Here is a 25,340-nt window from a genome sequence, read left to right as displayed (position 1 = left end):
TGGATACATGTAGGTTCTTATAGTAATAACTAGTATTTATTGAACATTGCCTTGTGTGAGACACTAAGTATTTTATGTTTGAAGTCATTTAATTCTCAGAACAACCTCACGAGGTCAATTTTATCTATAGCCCTGCTTTACAGGTGGGAAAACAAAAGGACAAAGAAATTAAGTAACTTGCTCAAAGTCACCCAGCTAGTAAATGGCCGAGTGAGGATTTGAACCCAGAACTGTGGCTCCTAATTGGCCCAGCTGGGCCATGTAGTAGTTTCCCACTGTGTGTGTGTGTGTGTGTGTGTGTGTGTGTGTGTGTGTGTGTGTGTATGTGTGCGTGCACGCATATGTGTGTGTTACAGAATTAGTGCTGACTTTCCTTCAGCTAAGAAGAAGGTAATGACTAATATTCATAGAGTGATTTCTAGTCTACACAGAGCCACAGCAATCCTTACCCTAAAGAAGAGGGACCTGAAGGTCAGAGAGGTTAGCTGTCTTGTCGAGGACCCCACAGCTAAATCAGAGCTAGAATTAGAGGCTGGTGCTTCTGCTTCCACATCCTGCATCTGAAGTTGTGAGCTGATCTCGGCCAGGCTGTTGTAATTAGACCTAGCAGATCCTGAAATCACGTCTATGTCATCCAAGAGCAGCTTAATTCTAATTTTTGGAAAAAATCGATAATACACATAGAACCACAATGGAAATATCTCATTACCCAGGTAAAGGTTTATTGTACTTTCACTTTCAAAATTATGGATTTAATTTTCCTCAGATGTTAGAATCTAAACATGACATTACTTTGCTAGTAATAAGGCAAGCATTCTGGAAGGCAGAACTTATTAAAACAGTGAATGAAATGTAGATTAGTCTTACTTTTCAGAGGGAAACGAATCTTTTAAAAAGAGATCACTTAAAGGTTTTAAATAGTCTACAGATATATAGGAGTAAAAGATGTGTTAGAGGCGAGAGAGGACCAAGGAACAGTGTGGGGAAGTCACTACAAATGGGAGACCTACTGCACCCTGTCCTTTCTGGGCCTCTGGTGAAATGAAAGGAGCATTGACGGGGCACCTGAATAGCAGGCCATTGGTCATCCTGGCTGTGTGACCTTGGGCTGGTCACATAACATCCTAGACCCTGTTTCCTTTTCTGTAAAATGGTGACCCCCTAAACTCAATATTCTATGATTCTGTGATTATAAGTGCATCAAAACATCATTCTTTTGTTCTTTATGGAATGGGTATAGATGCAGTCTCTAACCAAAACATTAAATAGCCTAAAAAAGTAGCCTTGCACATTTCGCTACTGTTGCTTCTTCTAAAATATTAAACTTAGTGACCTGAATTAATTCTTTCTCCTTCCTCTTTTACTCCCTCCTCTGATTCCACATATAATAGTCCATTGTGCACAAGTTTTCTCCTACGATTTTCCACCAATCTTAGAATTATGTGTACCTCTGAGCAATGCTAAATGGGACCCTTGATTACAATAACGGTTGCTATTTTCCATCCCTCACGTAGCTAAGCTAACAGTCCTGCTGTGATGTAACTTTGATTTCATGCCTTTGAAGGGTGGCTAATGCTACAAAGATCGCTTTGTATGAGACCCCAACTGGCTGGAAGTTTTTTGGGAATTTGATGGATGCGAGCAAACTGTCCCTTTGTGGGGAGGAGAGCTTTGGGACCGGTAAGTGCGTGGCCCTGTGCTACCATTTTCTTTCCTGTAAACATTACTTGCAGGGAAAGCACAGACTTGCTAAGGCAGGACTGAAATAGCAACGGTAGCTGATGTGTCCTAAATCAAGATGCAATTTATTTATAACAACCCTGGTGAAGTGTACACATTGGAAAAGCAGTGAGCATGCTTAGCTGAGGAGGGCTAATTTTACTTTCAGAGGATCACATCCACCGTGACAGGAAGTTTGGGGGCCTCCCCGGCAGCATGGTCACTGAGTCTGTAGAGATTAAACAGAGTGATAAACATGTGTTTCTTTCCTCCGTGGTCAAGGAAACTTTTATAAATGTTTTCATTTCTGGGAAGAAATATGGTGCAGCGAGTCAGTTTTTCGTCTTTCTGTAAGAGGAGGTGTCAGCATGGCATTAAATCTTTCTCTTCAATGGGCCCGAGTTTTCTATAGCAACAAGTTATGATTTATTAAGGTTAAATGAGAGGAGATCATTAGGGTGGAACTAAGTTGCTAGGTGATCAAGAAATTAAAAATATGTCCTTGTCCATGAAGATGTCTGCATAAATTGTAGTATGTTGGAAAAGGGGAGTGTGGTATGCTGGGGAATGTTTCAAGACTCTTAGACCCCACTTTTTGTGCTCTCCCTCCTCCTCTTTGTCTGTCCAAATATTATCCTGAAGTCCCACTTACATGACCTTCTCTACTACCTCATCCAACCTACATCAATTTCTCACCTTTCTAAACACCATTCAGGCCTATGGCCCTTTTCCAAGTGTTGGTCTCCAGTCAGGTTACAAGGTACTTCACTGGCTGCATTTCTTCTCCTCTCCGTCTCTTTATGCAACATTGTGAAACAAAAGGACTAATCTTCTTGGTCCTTCAGTACCAAAACAAAGCAAAGATCAAAATCTGGCATTCTATAAGCCTTCCAATTGAGTTGCAATTCATACTGGGTTAAAGAGAATAAACTGCTGATTTTATTTCTTTTCCTACAAGTCCTGGGGTAAGTAGATAGAATGAGCTGGTAAATTTGAGACACCTATTTACAAAGATCTAAGAAATTTAATATCCTTGAGGGAGTGGAATGCTCCTTGGTAATGAATTGACTTGGTAGAATTGGAGGGTATTAAGAAAGATGGATGAGTCTTGGGGTTGAACAGCCGTCCACAGAGACTTGATGGTTTACTATGTTCTACATCTTTGGTCAGAGAAATCAAGGCCACTGGCCTAGTTTTTTCCTACTTCATAAATATGGACGATGCCACATTACTCCATGGGATACCAGATGAATGCCCATGAACCTGTGAGGTGGTCTTATTCTATGAAATTCCCACCCAGTGTTATCAAGTGCAGGCTTGCTTTCAGCCATTCTTCTTTATGGTTAAAGGTGTCTTCGAAAGCAGGGACCACATCTTAGCCTTTGGTTTCCTAACACCCTGTACCTATACCAGTGCTGAGCATTGTGAGAGTGAGAAAAGTTTAGAACAAGGGTTTCCAGGGTGTTGGGCTATGTGGAAGGTTACTGATTTCATGAGAGGGCTCTGAGTTCAACAGAGATTGGAAAACTTGGAATGCAGCTCTGTCTTGGATATTCATAATGATATTAACATTTGAAGATTCCAAAACATTTTACTATAAGGAATCCTGTTTGTACAGTTTTATCTAAACATAGTTAGCTGCATCTCTCTCTCCCCGCCCCCCCTCTCTCTCTCTGTGGTATATCCAGTAACATCTTGCCCCACAGACCCATGTGGGAAGCACTGGGCAAGGTAGGTCTGAGCCCTGGACCCACGTAGGAGTCCCTGATATAGAGTGGCTGGGAACAAACCTGGAGACAGCATAGCACAAGTGGCTTTTCTCATGTGACAGGGCTGCACGTACTGGAAGGCAGCTTGCTGGTCCTTTCCTCTCCAAGTCACCCATCCTCAGTTCCCCTGGTCGTTCCTCACTTCACATTGTTTACATACCCAGCACCAGCTTCTAGATGCTTCCAAGTTCATGAGCGCCTCTCTTACATCATGTCCAGAACTGAGCCCAAATCCATGTGTGACCTAACTGACAAATAAAGATTAGAGTAGGATGATTATTTCTAGAGAACTGGGCCCTGGACTTTTTTTTTGGAAACAACTTTCATTTATATTAGCTTTCAGGTCATTTCATAATACTATTTAGCTCATATAATGTAGATAATTAAACCTCTTTAAGTTTTTACTCAGGAGAATTTGTCAAGAAAATTCGTCTTTCATGTTACCTTTGAGGGATTGATTTCTTTGAACACATTAGATTGTAAATGATTTCTTGCTAAAGCTTGTTCATTTATTTATTTATTAACCCATTCAAATGCTAAGGGCCAACTGTGATTTTATCTTCTCTTTGATATCTTTTTTTTGCAAAGAGAGAATGCATCATGAAGATAATCCACAAACTCTCTTTCTCTTTGAAATAAAGAAAATTGTAATGTTTCTGAGATAAACGTTTTAAAAACCAACCTGCATAGCTATGGGTCTCCACTGCTGTGAATGAGTGGCAGCTGAAGTTATTTAACTGAACTTCCGATCTCCTTGTTTATAAAGGAGTTAATTTCCACCTGCTAGTCCCTCTCTGGTGAATGCTTCCAGCAGTTTCTTTACAGAGTTTCTTAGGGCGGACATTAGTGATTATACAAGCTTTGCAGTGTTTAAATTCTGTAGCTTCATTGAGTACAGGGTCATTTATTTTTGTTTTTCCAGGCGAGAGCAGAGGCAATTTCTTAGGAAAGCCTCCCTAACCTTCATTGTGGGTCACAACCCCTTCTTCTTGGCTCTCATGGCACTACACATTTCTCTCCTTTGTTGCACATATTGCAGCTGTAATCTTTAAAAATATTTACAATTACTTGATTAATATCTAGGCTCCACTAGACTTTAAGTTCCATGAAGACAGGAATTACATGTGTCTTATTGTACATCATATTCCCAGAGCCTCCTATAAAGGCTAGCATGGAATAGGCACTCAGCAAACACTTGGTGAATAAATGAGTGACTGAGCACATAATTCACTTGGCATCCTCCATTTAGACAAACAGAATCCTGGAGGTGGACATGAAAAGACTTCAAAAGCCATCCGATGTGATTTCCTATCTGTTGGAATCATAACTGGCAGTTGGTTCTCTTCTGCTTAAACACCCACCTCAGTGGGGAATCTTCACCTTACCTCTTGAAGCAGTCTGTCACTCTTGTGGGAACTTAACACCATTCCCACTCCATAGTCCAGAGTCGGGGACCCAAGGTCTTTGTGAGAACAGATGAGCTCTTATAAAAGAAAAGAGGTTTGCTTGCAAAGAGGCACGAAGGAGTTCAGAAGAACTGGCTCACCAAATAAAACAAGCCACCAGCATTTCAGAGCACAAGCCATAATATTACTAATGTTACCGAGCATATATTAGCCTGTCCATGGTGGAGAAACAGCAGCTGTCTCACACGATTATCATAGCCACAGAGGCTAGAACACTTCCTCAGTCATCAGCATTACAAATGCCTTGGATAAAGGGACTCAGAAATGGGCACCAGCGGAAGACAGCATCAACCTATTGTTTTTGGTTGATCTCATGATGCAAAGTTGTTTTTCCTCCTAACTGAGGATGATGATATGCACGTTTATACACAATGGCAGAGGGCAGAGTGGTCAGTTCTGTCCCACCTTGAATTTGTTCGGAAACTGGGAAGGAAATAGAAAGTGAAATCACCAAATAGAATAGAATGTCACTGCTTTTGAAACTCTTCTTCAGTAAAATGGGGGGCTTGGGAAACAGGGATAGGAAACCAGCTGAAGATCAACCTGGTATCATAAGGAAATATGCCAGTAAATTATGATCTGGCCAGGTCTAGAGATTAGAAATATTTTTTTCCTCTTTCATCTTTAAAAGGTTCTAGCAATGATGCATCCTATGGGAGTGATAACTAGAAGTACAACATTGTACTTTGCTTTGCAAATTTCTTTTAATTTTAATTTCTTATGAAGAGTTTTTCATGTTTGTGCTTCTTTTCATCAACTCATTCCTCAGATGTTTATTGATCTTTGTGAACCAGGTACTGAGTTAGGCTAAAGGATCACAATGCCGAGCATGACCTTGTACAGGGCTCTGAAAAGTCTGCATTTGGGGAAGGAAGTCAGACTCTGGCCACGTACTTACAAGTGTGCAGAGTGATCAGAGGTGAAGTACAGGGTGCCCTGGGAGCTTTTAGTCAGGGCACCAACCTGTGGTAAAAGAGATCTGATTTTCTGTCTGGTTCTCAGCATATTCTAATTTGCATAGCTCTGGAGTACATTTTCCTGTAGGTGAAGTCCCCGTGGGAAGGTTAGAACATCCCGTCTCTGGAGATTTGCCAGATCAAGTACCCTACTAAAACTAGGCTGATGCCCTAATTATAAGTAACTCAGTTACACTATTACCTGCATGTCTATTTCCCTCACCTGTATGTCTGTGCTTATTTGTGAGGGCAGGTAACATGTCTTATGCATCTTGGTATTTTCCTTGGACTTGGAACATGATAGGCACTGATTCATATTCGTTGAGCATAAAATGGAGTTTGGGTTAAGACACAGTTCCTGCCTATCAGGCACTTACTATATTCCCCCAAAGGAAATAGTTCCAGGGACAGTCACAAGGCAGAAGAGGGTTACTTGCTAAATGGAAAGTCTGTGGGCTGCTGGAGGAGAGCCCCCACAGGCTCAAGGAATCTGGAAGTGGTTTCCTGAGCAGCTTAGCAGCCCTTTCAGAGTAAATTCATTTGTGCCATAAAAAAGACAAGATGGAGCAGGTCTGCTGAACCTCCCATCCAGTCAACGGGGGTCTGAGCATTCTTTGGGCAAACTCTTACTGGGAACTGGCTATGTACCAGGCACCAGCTAGGGATACAACTCATAGTCCAGGTAGGGTAAGAACAGACAAGGTATGATAGACTAGAGGTGAGCCTGAAGGGCAACAAGAAGGGCATCCTGGTTTTGGGGGAAGTTGAAAGTCATTGCAGGCGATGTTAGCCAAGCTGATAGGTATGTTTGGAGTGGAAATTTTCAGGCAGAGAAAATAGCGTGTTTAGAAGACCAAAGGGGAGATAAAGATGGGCAGAGAGAGATAAAGAGAGACATGAGACCGATGCATGTGTTTTCAGACAACTCCACGTAGCTCTTTTTTATTTGCCACTTCCCCGTCCTCAGACCCGTCACGAGCCAGAAGCAGGAGGAGCCCAGCACTCCTGAGATGCCTATACTGGTAGATGCAACCTAATCCCTAAACTGTTAGCTTTTGGCTCCCTCGGCAAGGGTTGACATTTTTCTTGGCCGAAACCTGGAGTCCGCTCTGACTGAGCTGAATTTATACTTATCACAAGGTGCTGATTAGGCCGAAGTTAAGTGACAGGTGTTTGAAGATGCTGAAGGGGCAGAATTCCCATGCACTCAGTTGGTCTCTAAGCTGGACCAAATACAAAGAGACCCACCACTGCTTTTGTGTCAGCGAGGACTAGTGGTGCTTGCTGGTAGTGTTTCCCTTGTCTCACAATTGTGGGAGCTTGGCTTCATTTACTTTTTAAAAAATGAAACAAATGATACCAGTAACTCACATTCATAATCGGAAAATTAGATAAGGAAGAAGAGAAAAACACTGTGATCCCATTGCCCAGAGAAAAAAGCATATTGGGTTCTATTCCATTTTTTTCACCAGTATGTAGTTAAGAGACATTTTTGAAAACTTAATAAGGTAGTGGAAAGCATTCATTTTCCCCAAAAGTTTTTTATTTTTCCCTTATCCATGATGGTATTTTGCATTTATTTATATAGTATTCAACAGTTCATAGACCAGTGCTACTTTCTGTCACACTAAAGTCTTAAAATTGTGTGAGAAAGGTGACATTATCCCCATTGTACAAAGAAACTGAGGCTCAGAAATGTTATGTGACTTGTTCAAATTCAAACAGCTAATAAGTAGCAGTGTTTCAGATTCTGGTTTTGTGACTCTTAAATATAAAGCATTTTCCATTGAAATATAACCTCCATGACTGCAAAAGCAACAGCTTTAGAAACATACACACCTGCATACCCACCCACACATCATTGTCTTTTTTTTTTCACTAGGAGCTTGTCATCATTCATTAGAACCCTAAAGAAAATGAATGTGCCCAGATTTTCTGAGCATTAGAGTTACTTAGAGTTATGTATTTAAAAAAAAATTTTTTTTAACATGTATTTATTTTTGAGAGACAGAGAGACAGATTGCCAGAGGGGGAGGGGCAGAGAGAGAGAGGGAGACATAGAATCTGAATCAGGCTCCAGTCTCTGGGCTGTCAGCACAGAGTTCGATGTGGGGCTCGAATCCATGAACTGTGAGATTATGACCTGAACTGAAGTTGGACACTTAACCGACTGAGCCACCCAGGCACCCCATAGAGTTACCCAGAGTTTTGATTAGATAAATATGATTAATGAGAGTAGTCAGAATTTCCAGAAAGACCAGGGAGCGTGCAAATGGAATACAATAATTGTGTATGTTATCAAAGGCAGATATTTTGTTGAGAATATTAGGTATGTCATTTAGTTATCTCCAAATAACTAAAGAGTTGGGTAAGATTTTTAGATTTTATTTTATTTACTTAGAACAGGAAAAGCACAAAGGAACCCTATGCTTTTAGGCTAGCCTAAATAAATAACTAAATAAGTAAGGAAAAGAAAAGGAAGGAAGAAAAATACCCCCTGGAAGCATAGACAAATAATTGCAAAGCTGTATACTTTTGTCATGAATTCTAAATGTATAGGGGAAGCTGCCAAAATCTTGCTGCTCAGGGTGAGCAATTACCATAACATCATTTGCAAATGCTGTGAGGGCCAGAGAGCTAATTTCTGTTCCTTGAAATAGCAATACAGGCGAATAAAAGTCCATAGATAATAAAATTAGGTAAACGAAAAATTTGTTACATAAAGCGCTAAAAGTATTGCCTAGTATCTCCGGTTTTGTCAGCATCCAGCTTCTGAGAACTATTGTTTCTAAAAGTGGTTATCTTATTGAAGAGAAGATCTTTTGGGAAAAAAAAAAAAGTTGTGTGTTTTTATGATCCAAAAGGAGAAAGAGAAAGTATTGGAGTAGATTAATTAATTAACTCATTCATGCACTCCTTCACAGTTATTTACCTATTCCATGTGCTGTGCTAGTCACCAGACTTAGTTTTAAGGATAAATAAGAGATGTCTCTAGGATATACAGGAAAAGTGGGGTGAAAGGCTCATAAATAGATTAGCAAGGAGTATGTCCCACAGCAGAGGTTTTGAGCAGGTCGCTATAGGAGAAGAAAGAGAAAGTAGCTCATAACTGCCTAGGGAAGCTGGGAACTAGTCCCAGAGAGGAGAGGACATTTGAGTTGAGTCTAAAAGGATGAAAAGGGGAAGAATATTCATGCCTACTACATAGTTAGCATTGTGAGATACTCTGACTTTTTAAGAAGAATAAGCCTCAGTGGGAAATCAAGGACAGACAGGCACATAAAGAATTCAAGGCATGATAATATGCAAAGCACCATCAGAGAGGGATTGTATTGAGTCCTATTCAGAAGTCAGAAAGTAGCACTTAATATCTGTGAGTGGTGTTTTGTTTTGTTTTGCTTTGTTTCGTTTTAGAATAAGGAAGTTAAAGGCTAAAAAGGAGACTTGTGTCCCACATCGGGCTCTTGGAAAGGGTCTCCAGAACACATGCAGAGGAAACAACTTGTTGGTTTCAGAAAGATTTTAGCAAGTACCTCAGAAGGGGACAGATGTGCCACAGTTGATTTAACCAAATCTCTGTTGGTTAAAGAAAGATGTCCTAGATTGGAGTTGCTGGATCCACAAGTAGGTCCATTTTTAAGGCTTTGATACTTTTTGCCAAATTGCTCTCCAGAAGATTGTACCTTTCCCTGTAGCAGCATGCTGGAATCCCATTTCCCTTAAACGTCCCCTGATACTAGGTATTCTCATTTTGAAATCTGTGGCATTTGCGAAGCAAGCAGCAGTTTCTCATTGTGGTTTTAACTTTATTTTTTTAAAAAATTAATGCTGGCTTCTTATGTGATTGGGTACCTGTATTTATTCTTTGGTGAATTGTTTATTTATATCCTTGGTCTGTATTTCTATTGAGGTTTTACTTTTTTCTTGTTGATATATAATTTTTTTTCTATATTGAATGTATTAAACATCTATTTTATATTGCAAATGTGTTTTTTTTTTTAAGTTTGCCAATGGCCTTTTGCTTTTATCTATAGTGATTTTGCTGATAGAAATGGCAACTTTAAAAACTGTATGTATGTATGTATGTATTTTCAGAGAGAGAGAGAGGGAGGGAGCATGCATGCGTGCACACATGAGCTGGGGAGGGGCAGAGAGAGAGGGAGAGAGAGAATCCCAAGGAGGCTCTGGGCTGTCAGTGCAAAACCCTGTGTGAGGCTTGATCTCACAAACTGTGAGATCAAGACCTGAGCCAAAATCAAGAGTCGGACACTTAACTGACTGAGCCACCCAGGTGCCCCTGAAATGGTAATTTTTTTTAGTAGACACATACGTAGATTTTTTTTCCTTTATGAATTCTGAATTTACCTGTACTTGCTATCCCTAAGACTTTAAAATATATATATTTTATATTATTTACATTATATATTTATATCTCTATGTATCTTTATATATATATATATATATATATATATATATATATATATATGTATCTTCTAGGATTTAAAGGTTTTCAAGTTTTTTTGAGAGAGAGCATGAGTGGGGGAGAGGGGCAGAGGGAGGGAGAGAATCTTAAGCAGGCTCCATGCTTAAGTGTGGAACCTCATGCGGGCTTAATCCCATGACCCTGGGATCATGACCTGAGCTGAAACTAAGAGTTAGACGCTTAACTGACCTAGCCCCCAAGCACCCCTAAAGCTTTTCCAATTTTGTATTTGAATATCTAATCCATTTGGAAATCTTTTTGGTATAGTGTTTTATAGGGAAAAAAACCTGAATTTTTCCCCAACTGTTAGTTACCAAAATATTATTTAAAAAGTAATCCATTCTTTTCCTACAGACTTGAAGTGATACCTTTATCATATATTCAAGTCGCATATGTGTATGGGTCTCTTTCTAAATACTCTCTTTTGTTCCATTAAGCTACCAGACTTTTAATTATTGAATATCTATAATGGCCATGTTCTTCCATTATTTGTTTAAGATTTTTTTTTCTGCTCACATTCATACTTTATAAATGATATATCAAATTCTACCAACTATTCCGCTGACATATTTATTGGCATTTGCTGTAAATATCTAAATTACTTTGGGAAGCATCAACTTCTTTTCAATATTATGTTACTTTGTTCAGTATGTATTCAAGTTCCTCAGTAAAGTTGTGTGACTGTTTTGGTTCGGTCTACATGTTTATTATTGAGTTCGTTCCCAAATGTTTTAGAGAAATCACGTTTCTCACAGATGTTTGCTGTCCTCCCACCAGGTTCTGACCACATCCGTGAGAAAGATGGACTCTGGGCTGTCCTTGCTTGGCTCTCCATTCTAGCCACCCGCAAACAGAGTGTGGAGGACATTCTCAAAGATCACTGGCAAAAGTATGGCCGGAATTTCTTCACCAGGTAAGTCACAGCCTGGCTGGAGTACAGAGGTAGGGTGGGGAAGTGGGTGGAGAGAATTCTCATGTGTACAAATTTTTTCCTGTGTCAAGTGATAATAAAACCCTAGTTCATCCAGCCTCTGCAAATTGAAGGACTTTAAAATAATTCAGTCAGCGTCCAAAGAAATTACATCTTTTATGTTAGCCATAAAGAATGAGACTTAAAAAATTTAATTAACATATTTCAAAAGAATGTTTTCTAAGCCTTTTAAATGTACCTGCAGGTATGGGGTGCCTGGGTGGCTCAGACGGTTGAGCGTCTGACTCTTGATTTTGGCTCAGGTCATGATCCCAGTGTTATAGGATCGAGGCCTGTGTCAGACTGTGTGCTGAGTGTGGAGCCTGCTTAAGTTTCTCTTTCTCCCCCTCTGCCCCTCTCCCCCACTCATGCATGCTCTCTCTCTCTAAAGAGTTTTTAAAAATTTTTTTAAATTAAAAAAATTTTTAAATGTACCTGCAGGTAGACATGATAATTGCATTGAATTTGAATTCAGAAGAACGGATTAGAATTTTATTTCTGCCCCTTAGTGCACTGCGAAGTCACTTAGCCTCTCTCTAACAGAAAACTGTACTCATTTCTTTCATTTGTAGAAATGGAAATAACAGTCTGCCATTGAGTAGGTTAAATGAAATAGGAGTCCGAAAGTGTTTTATAAACTCTGTGGCACTCAAAGTATGGAAACTTTATTTTTTTGAAATTATGGAAACAATTATGCCTAGTCTAAATCAACTTTTCTGACTCATTAAAATAGGTCCCCAAAGGTTGCATACCTGTCAATACTTCTTTCATTGATTCAATAAATATTGACTGTGTACCTACTTTCCTCCAGGCACTGGGGATTCAGCAGTGAACAAAATACTTTGAATACTTAGTAATTCCTCTTTGCCATGCACACTTCTGTTTTTAAAAAGCATTAATTTTTTTTTTTTTTGAGTAGTGCTTTTCACTAATTCCAATTTGCCTTCCCCTGGTAAGTGTAAAAATCTAACAAAATTTTTCCTAGAATTTCTCATATTTCCTACATAGGAAATACGAGAAAAAGGAGAGTAGATGAATTGTTTATGTAAGAAATGCAAAGATGTAGTTTCTTTGGACCTCAGTTGCCTTTTCTATAAAATAGGTGAGTTAAATTGGAGAATTTAAAAAATATGTCACGGATTGAATAGTCCACGATCTCTGGATAGTCAGTAAGAATTTAACCTTAAGCAATTCAGCGTCCTTAATCAGAATCCCTTTATCAACCTTGGAGAAGTTCATTGCTGTCTTCCTAAAGTTATTTGTTTGAGGAAGGTATAAGCAATAGCTGTCACGTGGTACTGGAACAGTACCTGGAAACCAAGGCAAGAATCTCTACTTTCTAACAACCAGAAAAACGTGGTAATTCAGAATGGCAGTCATGAACTCTCTAGAGCCTAGAGTGTCATGTAGACAGGACCATTTCTGTTTTTGTTCTTTATGGTATCACCAAACACCTCACTTGTAGTGACACTGTCAATACGCTTTGAGTTTTTTTTTTGTTTTTTTTTTTAATGTTTATTTATTTTTGAGACAGAGAGAGACAGAGCATGAATGGGGGAGGGTCAGAGAGAGAGGGAGACACAGAACCTGAAACAGGCTCCAGGCTCTGAGCTGTCAGCACAGAGCCTGACGCGGGGCTCGAACTCACGGACCATGAAATCATGACCTGAGCCGAAGTTGGACGCTTAACCAACTGAGCCACCCAGGCGCCCCTGAGTTTTTTTTGAATGTTTATTTATTTTTGAGAGAGACAGAGTATGAGCTGGGGAAGGGCAGAGAGAAAGGCAGACACAGAATCCAAAGCAGGCTCCAGGCTCTGAGCTGTCAGCACAGAGCCCGATGCAGGGCTCGAACCTATGAACTGCAAGATCATGACCTGAGCCAAAGTTGGACACTTAATGGCCTGAGCCACCCGGGTGCCCCTGTAAATATGCTTTGAATAAATAAATGGATGAGTTAACAAGTGAATAGTAGCCAGAGTGGAATAAGATTAGGAGGGTTTGTTTGGAGAAGGAAAGGGTCACTCTTGAACCAGTTAAAAGTCTCCATCTAAAAACCATTTTAACATATTTTTATCAATGTAAAATAATTGCTATATAAGTATTTCAAATAAAGTCCCTAGAACCTACATTTATGGCTAATTAAGACTCCACTGTACCCTCATTTATTTAACAAAAGTGCCAGGCGCCTCAGCTGCATTGTTTCGTATCAGCCTCAAAGCAGTTCTTGATAAGGCAACTGAGATTCTCAGGGATGAAGCAACTTGCCCATAGCTGTACAGTTAGTAACCGATAGGGGCTAGATTCATCGCGTGCTCTATGGCCAAAGCCCAGATTCTTTCCATTATACCCCTCTGTGCCTAGGATTTATAGAACACTTCCCTCAAACACCCAAAGGTCACAGATGTAAAGCACAAACACCTGGCTGTAATTTCTTGCTGTTTATCATTTTAACTAGGGGAAAGAGCTGACTTCAAGATTAAGGAGACTCTTGTCCTTGATTCATAGAATCTGGAGCCAGAACAGGTTGGCCTTAATTCCCCAGTATTTCTCATGTCTCAGAGGTGTCATCTTACACATATCATATTTGTTTCACTATCACAAATAAATATAGACTCTGCTGTCTTGAGCCTCTAAAAAATAACTCTCTCAAGAGGGTGTGTGCTACTAGGTCAAGAAAAATCCACCTGTAAGAGTCTTTAACCTCATAAGAAAGAAGTCCAGAACAATTCTTGGAGTAATAATAACAGTTATAGAATTTCTTTTGTGATTTTTTTTTTTTTTTTGCTTTGACCCTTTTGTGTCCACACCAGGCCTCCTCTGTGGGGATGAAGCCAAAGCACTTTGGACCAGAATCCACCTTCACTGAAAGGACAGAGGTGTTTCAGATGTAAAGAGTTAGGGTTTGACTCCTTCCATCTGGTCAGTGAAAACTTGGCCTTACTTTAGGAAGCTCCTGTGGAGACTGGAACTCTCCTTGGCCAAAATCTCAGCAGCCTCAGGCAGGTCCCAGACTGGGAGCTGGCCCAGCATTTATCCCAAAGAAGCTCTAGGAGTTTGGAAGGGAAGTGCCTGAGTCATATGCTCCTTGATGCAGAGTTCTCTAGAGATAACATTGCATTTAATTCTACCTCCTCAGGATGTGGTGATTAAATGTTAGATAGAATCTCTCAAAAGCCTTTCTTTGAAGCTTCTGAGAGCTTATTCTGTACAAAAGCCAAGATGGGAGTCTTCTGCTTATTCAGAAGCTCCTAACCCTTTCCTGAAATCCTGCAAAGCCTTCCTTTCATCCCCGACCTGCTCCCTCCCCAGAGACGAACAAGGTCAGCCTTTTGCCAGCTTCTTCTGAAGTTAGGTGGTTTTGGGGGGACAGCCAAACAAATGATGAAGAAAGTGGTAATCTACTTACTGTGATCTGAAGTCAGCCTGGGGCCCCGCCTTTGTGACTTCTTGCAGGTATGACTATGAGGAGGTGGAAGCTGAGGGTGCCAACAAAATGATGAAGGATTTGGAGGCCCTGATATCCGATCGCTCCTTCGTGGGGAAACAGTTCCCAGTGGGTGATAAAGTTTACACTGTGGAGAAAATTGACAACTTTGAATACAGTGATCCAGTGGATGGAAGCATTTCAAGGAATCAGGTAGGAACAGATTTATGTGAATTGGGAGAGAGGCCTCAGAGCCTCATCTATGAAATCTCACGAGAAAAAGGAAAAAAGCCCCTCGATCATTTCTCCTTTGCTGCCTTGTTTTCCTGGGGTTGACAGTTCTCTGCTGGGTCACACACAACATGCAAACATACTCGTAGGGAAATGGGTTTTGCCCTGGTTCTATGCACTTCCCTATGCCCTCCTCCTGGGATTCTTAGCCTCAGCTCCAGAGGGATTTTTACAGCCTCCAGAATCCCACGTAAGGCATTGTGTTGAAGGCGTGTGCAGAAAGAAGCTCTAGAATCTAAAGGTGAAAAGGTGAACAGCTGCCTTAGGTATCAATCCCTTTTTCTCTCAAGAGATGATAGCACAATGCCAGCCGCAAGAGTGTCGTTATCATAGACGTTCCTATGGTATGTTCTAGTTTCTAAAAAAAGAAGAAAAAAAAATGACGAGGCATTCCAGACTTAGAAATGTTAACTATTACTACCCATAGCATGTGACATGCAGCCAATCCTAACACAGCAGCGCTCATCTAGATAATCACAGTTGAGAGCCTGGGCTGTGTCTGGATGGAGACAGAGCTGTTAGGGTTTCCCTCAGTGGGTGCCAGGGACCCAAGGCTGCAGGCTAGGTCAGCCCTTCTCAAGGCTTCTCACAAACACTTAGGGCCTGGCGTCCTGTTTCCTCTGGTTCTATTGTCACAGGATGGACTTCCCACTAATAATTGAGAAGCAGAGATAATAAAGGAGGTGAACATTCTGTTACAGCTCCCCAGTTTGCTTTTTCCTGACAGACCCAGATTTTTGGCCTGGTCCTTGTCAAGGCATCTGACAGCTTTGAAGGAGATGTACTGCAGGATTGATTTAGTGCCTTTCTGGAGAGCAGATAGTGGATGGGTGGATGGAGCATGGTCACAGTGGCCCTCAGTGCCAGGAGTCTCCCATCCTCAAAATAGGAGCACAGTGGGCTTTCTTCCCTATGCCTTTTCAGCCCCTGTGAGAACTCTGGGTCCAGTGTGGATGGTTGTAAGTGATGTCTGGGATAATTAGAAAGAGAGGCCCAGGGTGGAGTAGAGGGTGGCTGTGGAAAGGGAGAGGGTGGGGTCCAGGGGATGGCCGAGCAGAGTAGAAGATTTTATAGAGAAGCCTTCAGAGAGAAAGTGGGCATTTAGAGAAAGTAAACCCCAACTCTGCCATGTACCCAGCACCTGCGAGGAGGGAGGAGGGGAACTGAAGGATGTCAGCATGAGTGCGTGTGCTGCTCTCTGCACTCTGTGAGGAGGAACTCAGCAGCTTTGCATTCTATAATCAGAAAGTCTGGGCATTTAGATCAAAGACCAGGTAGGAGGGAGAATCTTGTGGAGTAGATATAGCATCTGCCATCAAGTGAAAAGAATTTAGAAGCTTCACGTTGAAGGTCTGGATGGGGTAGACCAACCCGATATGTTTCTAGAAAGCAAGATATGGTAAACGGGAGTTAGCTGTATCCCCCCTGTGACGACAGAGTCAGGAATGTACTGTGTGCATTTCATCTACTGTCTTCACTGCTAAATGGCACATTTAAGCCCTCGATGGGGTTGGGTGACCAGTAGCAGGTGAGGAGCGGTGTCTTTCCCTCTGGCTGGTCTTTGGCTTTATGCAAAGTTCTTCTTTGTATGGGAGAATGACAGGCTCACAAAGACTAGAGAGTTCTCAGATAACTGTCTTGCCAAACCTTCCTACCTGTCGCCACAGAGTATCTACCCTAGTCTTCAACCACAGGTCCCCTGAAGCAAGATTGTTGAGGACGAGAGACGCTGCCAGGGCGGGGAAAGAGGGCAGCAGGGGGTCAGGGACATGGCTCTGGCATGGCGCCAACATGGACCGGGCTTTGAGTCCTCAGTCATGGGTGGGGAGATTGATCACAGGATCCTGCTTGATAGGTTGGGAAGAGCTGGCTTCTGCCATCTGGGCCTCCTGTTCTCTCTTTGAGGTTCTCCATCAGTATTTTGCAAAGAGTTCTTCCTCTCATCTGTCTGGAATCTCATCTGCTCTGGTTTCAGCCCATTCTGTCCATGTTTTCCTCCTGATCTGGGGATCAGATTTCTGCATCTAGTGGCTTATTTGTTTACTTATTTATCAGGCTTCAAACTGGAATGGTTAGTCCATAAATTACGGGAAGTGGGGAGAGGTGGGGAGGGCAGGCCTGTGTCATCCAGCATCCCTGCGCCCCAGGTCAGATCTCCCACTGACCCTGGGAATGCTTCTACCCCCCCACCCCTGATGAGCTCAGCCCCCTTTGGCTGGATGCAGTGACAGGCTGACCAAGGCAGACTCATGGGGCTTAACTGCTGCCATTTATCAAGAATCTAATCCTCCAATTGATCACGTATGGGTGAAATTAGATCTCCAAAATGAACCCCTTGTAATTTTCCAGCCTTCAGTTTCCCTTCCAGCATGTGGGGAAGACATCTCTGCTTTTCTTCTCCAGGGCTTGCGGCTCATTTTTGCAGATGGTTCTCGCATCATCTTTCGACTGAGCGGCACTGGGAGTGCAGGGGCCACCGTTCGACTATATATCGACAGCTATGAGAAGGACATTGCCAAGATCTACCAGGACCCCCAGGTAATGCCCAAGCCTTGTGCCCAGGCTACTTCTTTCTGTTGGAGGGAATGATAGAGGTTGCACTGAGTCTGTGTCATCACAACCCATTTCTCAAATGGCCAAACACATGTGCTCACTTTTCTCCATGTCTCCTTCAGTACATCCTAACAGCAGTCCTAGCTAACAATTACATCAGTACTCTCTATTTGCCATGCTCTGTTCTAAACCCATTACCCAACTGGATTGATTCATTTAAGTCTCAAATGAGGTAGACGCTATTATTACCCCTACTACAGATAAAGAAACAGGCAGAGAAAGGTTAAGTGGCAGTTAATAGGGTTACATGCCCAGTAAGCAGCAGATTCAGGACAACTAATCTTCAAATCAGCCCCTCCTCCAATGTTCTGATCTGTCACTGGTCATTTGCCACTTTGCTTGGTCTCATTGCCTGTTCTGGCAGAGCACACGCTAGGTGGTGGGGCAGACAGTTTCATGACCCAGAAATAAAGGTCTTTATGAAGAACCTGCAGACTTGCAGCCTGGTGGTTTGGGCTCCCAGCCCTACCTGAAGAGTCTCCAGAAGTATGTCAGAGTGAGGAGGGACTCTGGGGCCAGGGGTGGGGCAGAGAACTTGGAGGACAGCCACCCAAGGGGAGGAGCCGGGGGGGGGGGGGAGACACTGGCACACAGGGGACTTTCACCTCATTTGTTCCTCATGCACTGGTCTTGACAAATGCTCCCCCAACCAGAGTTCCATAGCCAAAATTTTTAGGAAGTGCTGTGGTACATTAAGCCCTTCCTCACATAATACGCAGTGTGCCTTAAGGGCTCTGAGAAAGCTTTTGGTGAAGACACCTGTTTAAGTGGCATCTCACCATGCTTATTTTTCCACAAAGCCTTTTTTCCTCTGACACCTAATTAAAATCCTAGGAAGCTCATTTGGAAAACCTTGGCATAGCGGTTTTGAGCATAAGTTTTGGAGTTAGAAAGATCTTGTTTTAAATTCAGTTCCTGCCGCCTGAGTAGCTGTGTGTCTGTGGGCAAGTCATTTCAGTGCTCTGAGCTTTGGTTTCCTGGTAGAATCCTACCTGCCTCATAGGGTCATTATAGTGATTTGAGGAGGTGAGGGATGCAAAATTATAAATACTGTGCCTGGCACATAGGATGAGCTTTTGAGAAACCGTGGCTCTGATAGTTGTTGTTATTACAAAAGGAGGGAGGTGAGAGGATGCTTCACTTTTATATTTTTTACAGTGGCCAGACTCCAGTTTCAATCACTGCCAGATCTCTGCTGTGCTATAGGTATCCCTAAAACTTAACAGAGGCAATGGTGTCTGTATTGTAGACCCACAGAATGACAGAGCAAAAGGAAAGGAAGAAGGGAATTGTTTTCTTTGTCTTAATACCTGGCACATGGTCGATACAAAGAATGAGTGAAAGATCAGTTTCTTTGAACCATAGTCTTCAGGGGGTAGGAGGGAAGTGGGAGGAGGTGGGAGGCTCTGAAGGGTATAAGGTGCTCACAATACCTAGGTGTACCACTGTTCCAGCCAGGAGATGCCTTCCTTAATCTGGAGCTGCTGGGCATCAGCCTCAACACTTTCTGGGACTGTGGGAGCCCCAGGGGGAATGGCAAGCAGTGTGGTCAGCATGTGAAGTTGCTTCTGTTGCCTTCACCCAGGAATAATGAGTTGGTGGAAATTAAGATTAGGGAAAGCAACAGTAGGCAGTAGGAAATGAACTACTGTTGGCTCTGCCGTTGAGACATTTGATGAAATCGCTTCATCTTTTTGGATATCAGTTTCCTCATCTGTAAAATGGGAAGTTTAGCTAGATAAATATATTTTTTAATTTAAAAAATATTGAATAATATTTATATTTATAAATAATATTTATAACATATTTATATTATTCTGTAACAGTAAAATTCTCTTCTCCCTCTGCCCCCCCCCCCCCACAAGTGAGAGGTAGATGGGAAGGTAGTGTTGTTGCATTTTGAAAAGATCTCTTTGGATACAGTGTAGGAAACAAATTAGAGGATGCAGAAATGGAAGCAGAAGCACCATTGTTCCAAGTAAGAAAGAGAACATTGATTTAGAAAGATCTGTGGCCCTGGGAGAGGTGGAGAGAAATGGCGGCCATTGAAAGATACTTAGAAGGTAAAAGTCACATAGGCTTCCTGATAGATTGGAGAAGGGGAATGTGGGAGAAGAAGGGGTCAAGAGTAACTCTTAGCTGTTCATTGGCTTTATTTGATGGACTGTGGTGTTAAGTCATTGAGATAGGGATGCTGGAAGCAGGTTTTAGGGGAAAGACACATCTTTGTGCTTAGACTTGCAGAGTCTTTGGGATGTGGGAGTAGGGAGTAGGCCGTCAGACTTGTGGGTCTTGTAGGTAATCCGAGGGCTGGAGCTATGGATCTGTGTCTAGAGAAAGTAATGGAAAAGGTTCTCCTTGTGTCTCCCTCAGGTCATGTTGGCTCCCCTTATTTCCATTGCTCTGAAGGTGTCCCAGCTCCAAGAAAGGACGGGACGCACTGCACCCACTGTTATCACCTAAGAAGACAGGCCAGATGCGGTACGTCCCTCCACCCCGGACCCTCCAAGTCATCTGATTGAAGAGCATGGACAGAAGCAAAGCGTATTCACCCAGGCTTTTTAGGATTCGTTTTTTCCACTAACCAGTTGTTGATGAATGGCAGGCACATTAGTGCGACACCGCCATTTGTGGGAAAGAGGAAAAGAGGACCCAGGGGCTTATGCTAATGCCACCTCCTTTTTGTGCCCTTAGGCCCTGCTGCTGTGTGGGTATTTGTCTCCCTAGCACCAGCTTCTGTTGACTACAATGTGAGATGGAGGTTGAGCATCAGCTAGTGAGGCCATTTCTCATCCTTAGGATGTACCAACGACAGGACACTGCAGCTTTTGTTCTCTTCTGTGAATTCTTTCCCCATTAACTGTTTACATGTGATCCAGCAAAATGCAATTTCTGGTGCCTTCTCTCCAGTCAGTTCTTTCCTCAGAGTGAGACGTACTTGTCTACAGATTTCTGCCGTGGTTTGCAACATAGTCCCAGTCACACAAATATTTTGGGATATTAAAGCAAAATAAGCTACTCTTTCTTGATGTCTTTTTTTTTCTTAACAGCAAAATGCTCTTTCAATTTCAGAAAGAAAATAGATTTCTTTTTAAAAATTTTTTTAAGGTTTTTTTTTTTTAATGTTTGTTTATTTTTGAGAGAGAGACAGAATGCCAACGGGGGAGGGGCAGAGACAGAGGGAGACACAGAATCCGAAGCAGGCTCCAGGCTCTGAGCTGTCAGCACAGAGCCCGAGGCAGGGGTCGAACTCACAAGCTGCGAGATCATGACCTGAGCCAAAGTCGGACGCTCAACTGACTGAGCCACCCAGGTGCCCCAATAGATTTCTTTTTTAAAGGAAGGTGTTGTATTTTGTTTTGATGTCCTAGCTAGAAAACAAAATATTCTGTGTGCTAAGTTTGAAATCCTTGAAATGCTCGAAAACTGGAATTTCAGATCTTAGCAGGGTCAACTGAGCCCTGGATCCATCGGAAGTGGGTAAAATAAACTTGACATGGTTAATTTGGATGAAGGAAAGCAAGATTTTCAGGAGATCTTAATTTTTTTTTTTAACGTTTTATTTATTTTTGAGACAGAGACAGAGCATGAAGAGGGGAGCGTCAGAGAGAGGGAGACACAAAATCTGAAACAGGCTCCAGGCTCTGAGCTGTCAGCACAGAGCCTGACGCGAGGCTTGAACTCACGGACCGAGAGATCACGACCTGAGGTGAAGTCGGCCCCTCAACTGACTGAGCCACCCAGCCTCCCCTTCAGGAGATCTTAAATAGCAAAGCACTGCCGTGTGCTTTATGGTGTTGAGATGCCGTAATGCCTATTGAGGGGCTAGAAGTAGAGCTCTCAGAATACGTCAGTAGGATTACTGGCATTTGGCTGGATATTTTAAGCCCACTGGCATCCTCCTCATCTTAAAACACATATATTTAATCCATAAGTAAAATGTGATAGTTAAAAGCATAGGCTTGGGAGCCAGCAGACCTGAGTTTGAATCCCACTGGAGACTTTGAGTCACTTTTGAATATCATTCTCCATATCTTTAAATTTTTTTTTTCAACGTTTATTTATTTTTTGGGACAGAGAGAGACAGAGCATGAACGGGGGAGGGGCAGAGAGAGAGGGAGACACAGAATCAGAAACAGGCTCCAGGCTCCGAGCCATCAGCCCAGAGCCTGACGCGGGGCTCGAACTCACGGACCGCGAGATCGTGACCTGGCTGAAGTCGGACGCTTAACCGACTGCGCCACCCAGGCGCCCCATTCTCCATATCTTTAAAATTAGGATGAAGGGGCGCCTGGCTGGCTTAGTTGGTAGAGTTGCGACTCTTGATCTCTTGATCTCAGTGTGGTGAGTTCAAGCTGCACATTGGGCGTCGAACCTACTTAAAAAAATTATTTAAAAAAAATTGTTGAGATGAAAGTAGTCCCAACTTTATAGGGTCATTGAGAACATTCAGTGAGTGGACCTGGGAAAAGCAGTGGGCAGTTTATCTAGTTCATGGTAAGTTGTCCAGCAAGTGGGAACTGGGATTATGCTTATACTATTTTTTCTAGATTATTAAGTATCAGAAAAACAAAAGTTGTAACACTAATACTTGTGATGCATTTATGCTTTGCAGGGCATTTCCACAAAGTCACCTTACCATACAGACTATTCCAGAGAGGCAGCCCAGCTCTGCACCCCTCCCCGACCCAGAGTGGACTCCCCCCGTTCCAGGTGACAGGGTCTCCATCTGGGGTGAGATTTCCAGTGTTGCCATTTAGCAACAGGGTCTAGTCCAGCAGATGGAACTGAGCTTTCACCCAGATGTGAGGAAGAGGAGTATTTGTCGAACAAATGCCAGCCATTATTCTGAGTGTTTTGTGTATATTTTTTTACATGCTCCCAATCACTCTATGAGGTAGATGCTCTGGATATCCCCATTTTACAGATGAAGTCTAGTTACTTGCCCACTGTCTCACTGCTGGATGGCAGTGACATGCCCCCAGTCTGTGAAGCTCAGCCCTGCCTGGTTTGCCAGTGTTTTGTATTGCCCCTTCTATTGACTCGCTGCTTCTAACAGGTGAAAGAAAGGTTTTTTGCACTTGCACAAATGCCCCTGTATTTTATTTATTAAAGGGTCATACCGTGAGCATTCAGTGCCAGAAAGTTCGTTTTGCCATTGTTGTCTTCGCCCTCCCTTTGGCCCTGGGATCTTGATACTTGGTTATATTAGTCAGCCAGGAGATATGTATTGACCCACATTGAGTGTGAGATGCCATGGGAAGGGAGGAATGTGTGACACACAGTTGCTACGCTCCAGCTGCCTGTGACACTAGCAAAGGGAATGAAGTCAGCACAAATAGAAGACTGAACAGGATAAATGCCTTATGAGTTGTGTAGGCAATACCTGATGTTAGACTCCAGATTTTCTGAGCACCTGTTCAGTTTCAGATGCTGGGCTACAAGCTTTCCAGTAACCCTGCAAGCAAGATGTTATTATTCCGGTTCTAGAATTCAGATAACTGAAGCAGAACAGAAGCTCAAGTCATTTGCCCCTGGTTTCCAGCTACATGTGATGGAAGTGGAATTTTGACCGAGAATCTCATTTACTTTCCATGACCTTTTTTCTGCCTCTCCATCTGTTGAATCAGCTGCAGACACTCCCAGGTCTGTGGCCCCTAGAATGACTTTATAAATTTCTTCCTCATCCCTGATCATAATTCAGCTGTTTTCCCTGACCCCACGTGGCTACGGGTTTGGGAGTTAAAAGCTCAGGGGAGGAAGAAGGAGGTGACTGGAGCCATGGAGCAGTGGGGGTGAGCATGGGTGAGGGCCACCTTTCCTCCCTCTGGCTTCCAGAGAGACACCCCAACACATGCGCCCACCAGGAATGCTGGGGGATGGGACCCTGAGAGGCTGGCCAGCGGCCTGCTGCCAAGCTTCCCCGCCTGCCAGGATTGATGTGGTCTGTGAGTCAGGCCTGTTTTCTCTGGGGTGTGGTGAGGATTACAGTGAGAAAATTGGGTTGGAACTGTTTGGGGCTGAACTCTGAAATTTCACTTTCCCCCTCCCTCTTGACATTTCTGCTTTCACTTTGGAGAAGCAGATTCCATGTCAGGGATGTTCCCCAGGTCCAGAAAATGGCCAGGCATACAGGGGATGGGCCTTGCCCCAGAGAATGAAAACAAAGGCTAAGCTCACTGTGTTTCGGGGGAGGCCAGGCCTTGGGGCCTTGGTCCTTCTGCTTCCTCTGCCTCGGAGTTCATCCATGCTGCATTCTTCTGCGTTTCTTTTTCATCTACTAGACAAATATTGGCCTTACTGTGTAAGAATCCTTTAGAAAACATATTACAAAGTGTAGGAGACATACCCCTCATGTTTTCATGTTCTGAACTCCCAGCAAGAGTAATGATGTGAGTAATGTCAACCGTTATGCTTGGAGTCACTGCATCTTGCCTGAATTACAGCAGAGATTCCCTCATGGCCTCTGGCCTTCATTCTTGCCCCTTCTGATCCATTCCCCTCGTCATCAGCTAAGTGCTCTCTCAAATGTAAAGTCCAAGTGCCTGTGTGTGTCACCAATAAGGCCAGACGTCCTGCCTGTGGCCTACCCCACCAACTCCTTGTCCTCTGCCCTTGGCCTTATGGCTGGTACTTCAGCCGTATAGAACCACCCATGGTTCTCTGGAAGTCCTGTGCTCTGATGGCTCCATGTCTCTGTAGCTGCTCTTCGGTCTGCCTGCATCCCTTTTCCCCTCCATCCCACCCTCCACGATATCCCCCCAATTCCTGCTTGTTCCTTAGATACTGTCTTCTCCAAGAACCTTTCCCTGAGCCTCCAAAGTCTGGTTTGAGCACTTTTTCAGGTATTCCTATAGAACCCTCCTCACAGCACTTACCATGCCCTATATTAATAGCCTGTTTACTTTCCATTTCTCCCACTGTCCTGCGAGCTCCTGGGGACTGGCTTTTTGTCAGTATTAACCCAGGATCTTGCCCTATGCCCACCACATAGTAAAAGTCCAGTGAACAGTTTCTGGAAAGAGTGAATGGAATCTAGTCGCGTGGCAGAATGCGACTTTTGCTGTGACCCCCCTGTGTCCACCCAGCCCATGGAGTACGAGTAGCTTCATTTTGCAGGTGACAAGTTAGTTGACCAACTTTCCCAGCTTGTGAATGTTCTTCTAACCAAGAAATCTTTCATAATAAAGCATTAGAGGTTGAAAGGGAGACAGCACCCAGGACAGAGGGTCAGGATGGCTACTGGCAGCAGATGGGAGATACACGTGTCATGGTCACTTTGAGTAAAACTTAATTTGAATGTTAAAAAGTATTTTATCTCTCCTTGCTACAAACGTTAATTGGGGGTATAGTTGGGGAAGAGTTCTACCAAATTAGCCTGAATATAGAAAGGAGTTATTTTTCTTCAAGGAGTAGAGTCAACAAAGGCAGCCCCAGGCCCTGAAGACTGCCTCTGAGCAGATTCACGGAAAGAAAGCCATGACAGGCAAGGTGGGTACACCAGCCCCGGGCCTCACACCATTGGCACACACAGCATGTACTTGGGGAAGAGTGAGAGGCTCTTCTATTCCTATTATGAGAGCAAGACCCATTCTTACAGTTTGGCATGTCATTACACAAAAGGAGTGAGGTCACTGCCAGCAAGAC

The 25,340-nt window shown here is 42.9% G+C and overlaps 1 protein-coding gene across 3 annotated transcripts in view; it reads left to right on the top strand.

Moving 5' to 3' along the window:
* Positions 1–22,842, top strand: part of PGM1 (phosphoglucomutase 1) — a 71,964-nt gene extending 49,122 nt beyond the window's left edge. The window contains exons 7-12 of one of the 3 annotated variants that reach the window (XM_047872550.1): positions 1,565–1,680; positions 11,171–11,306; positions 14,819–15,002; positions 17,484–17,618; positions 20,067–20,174; positions 22,309–22,842. In XM_047872550.1, the coding sequence (XP_047728506.1) occupies positions 1,565–1,680; positions 11,171–11,306; positions 14,819–15,002; positions 17,484–17,618; positions 20,067–20,156 (661 nt within the window). In that variant the 3' untranslated portion in view covers positions 20,157–20,174; positions 22,309–22,842. Of the gene's footprint in view, positions 1–1,564; positions 1,681–11,170; positions 11,307–14,818; positions 15,003–17,483; positions 17,619–20,066; positions 20,718–22,308 lie in introns of those variants that run through there. The other 2 variants (XM_047872549.1, XM_047872548.1) reach the window with 2 other exon arrangements.
* The last annotated feature ends 2,498 nt before the right edge of the window (positions 22,843–25,340 follow it).

Source organism: Prionailurus viverrinus, chromosome C1 (assembly GCF_022837055.1).
Source record: "Prionailurus viverrinus isolate Anna chromosome C1, UM_Priviv_1.0, whole genome shotgun sequence".
Classification (NCBI taxonomy): domain Eukaryota; kingdom Metazoa; phylum Chordata; class Mammalia; order Carnivora; family Felidae; genus Prionailurus; species Prionailurus viverrinus.
Note: the sequence above shows the minus strand (reverse complement) of the source record. Positions and strands in the feature narration are given on the sequence as shown.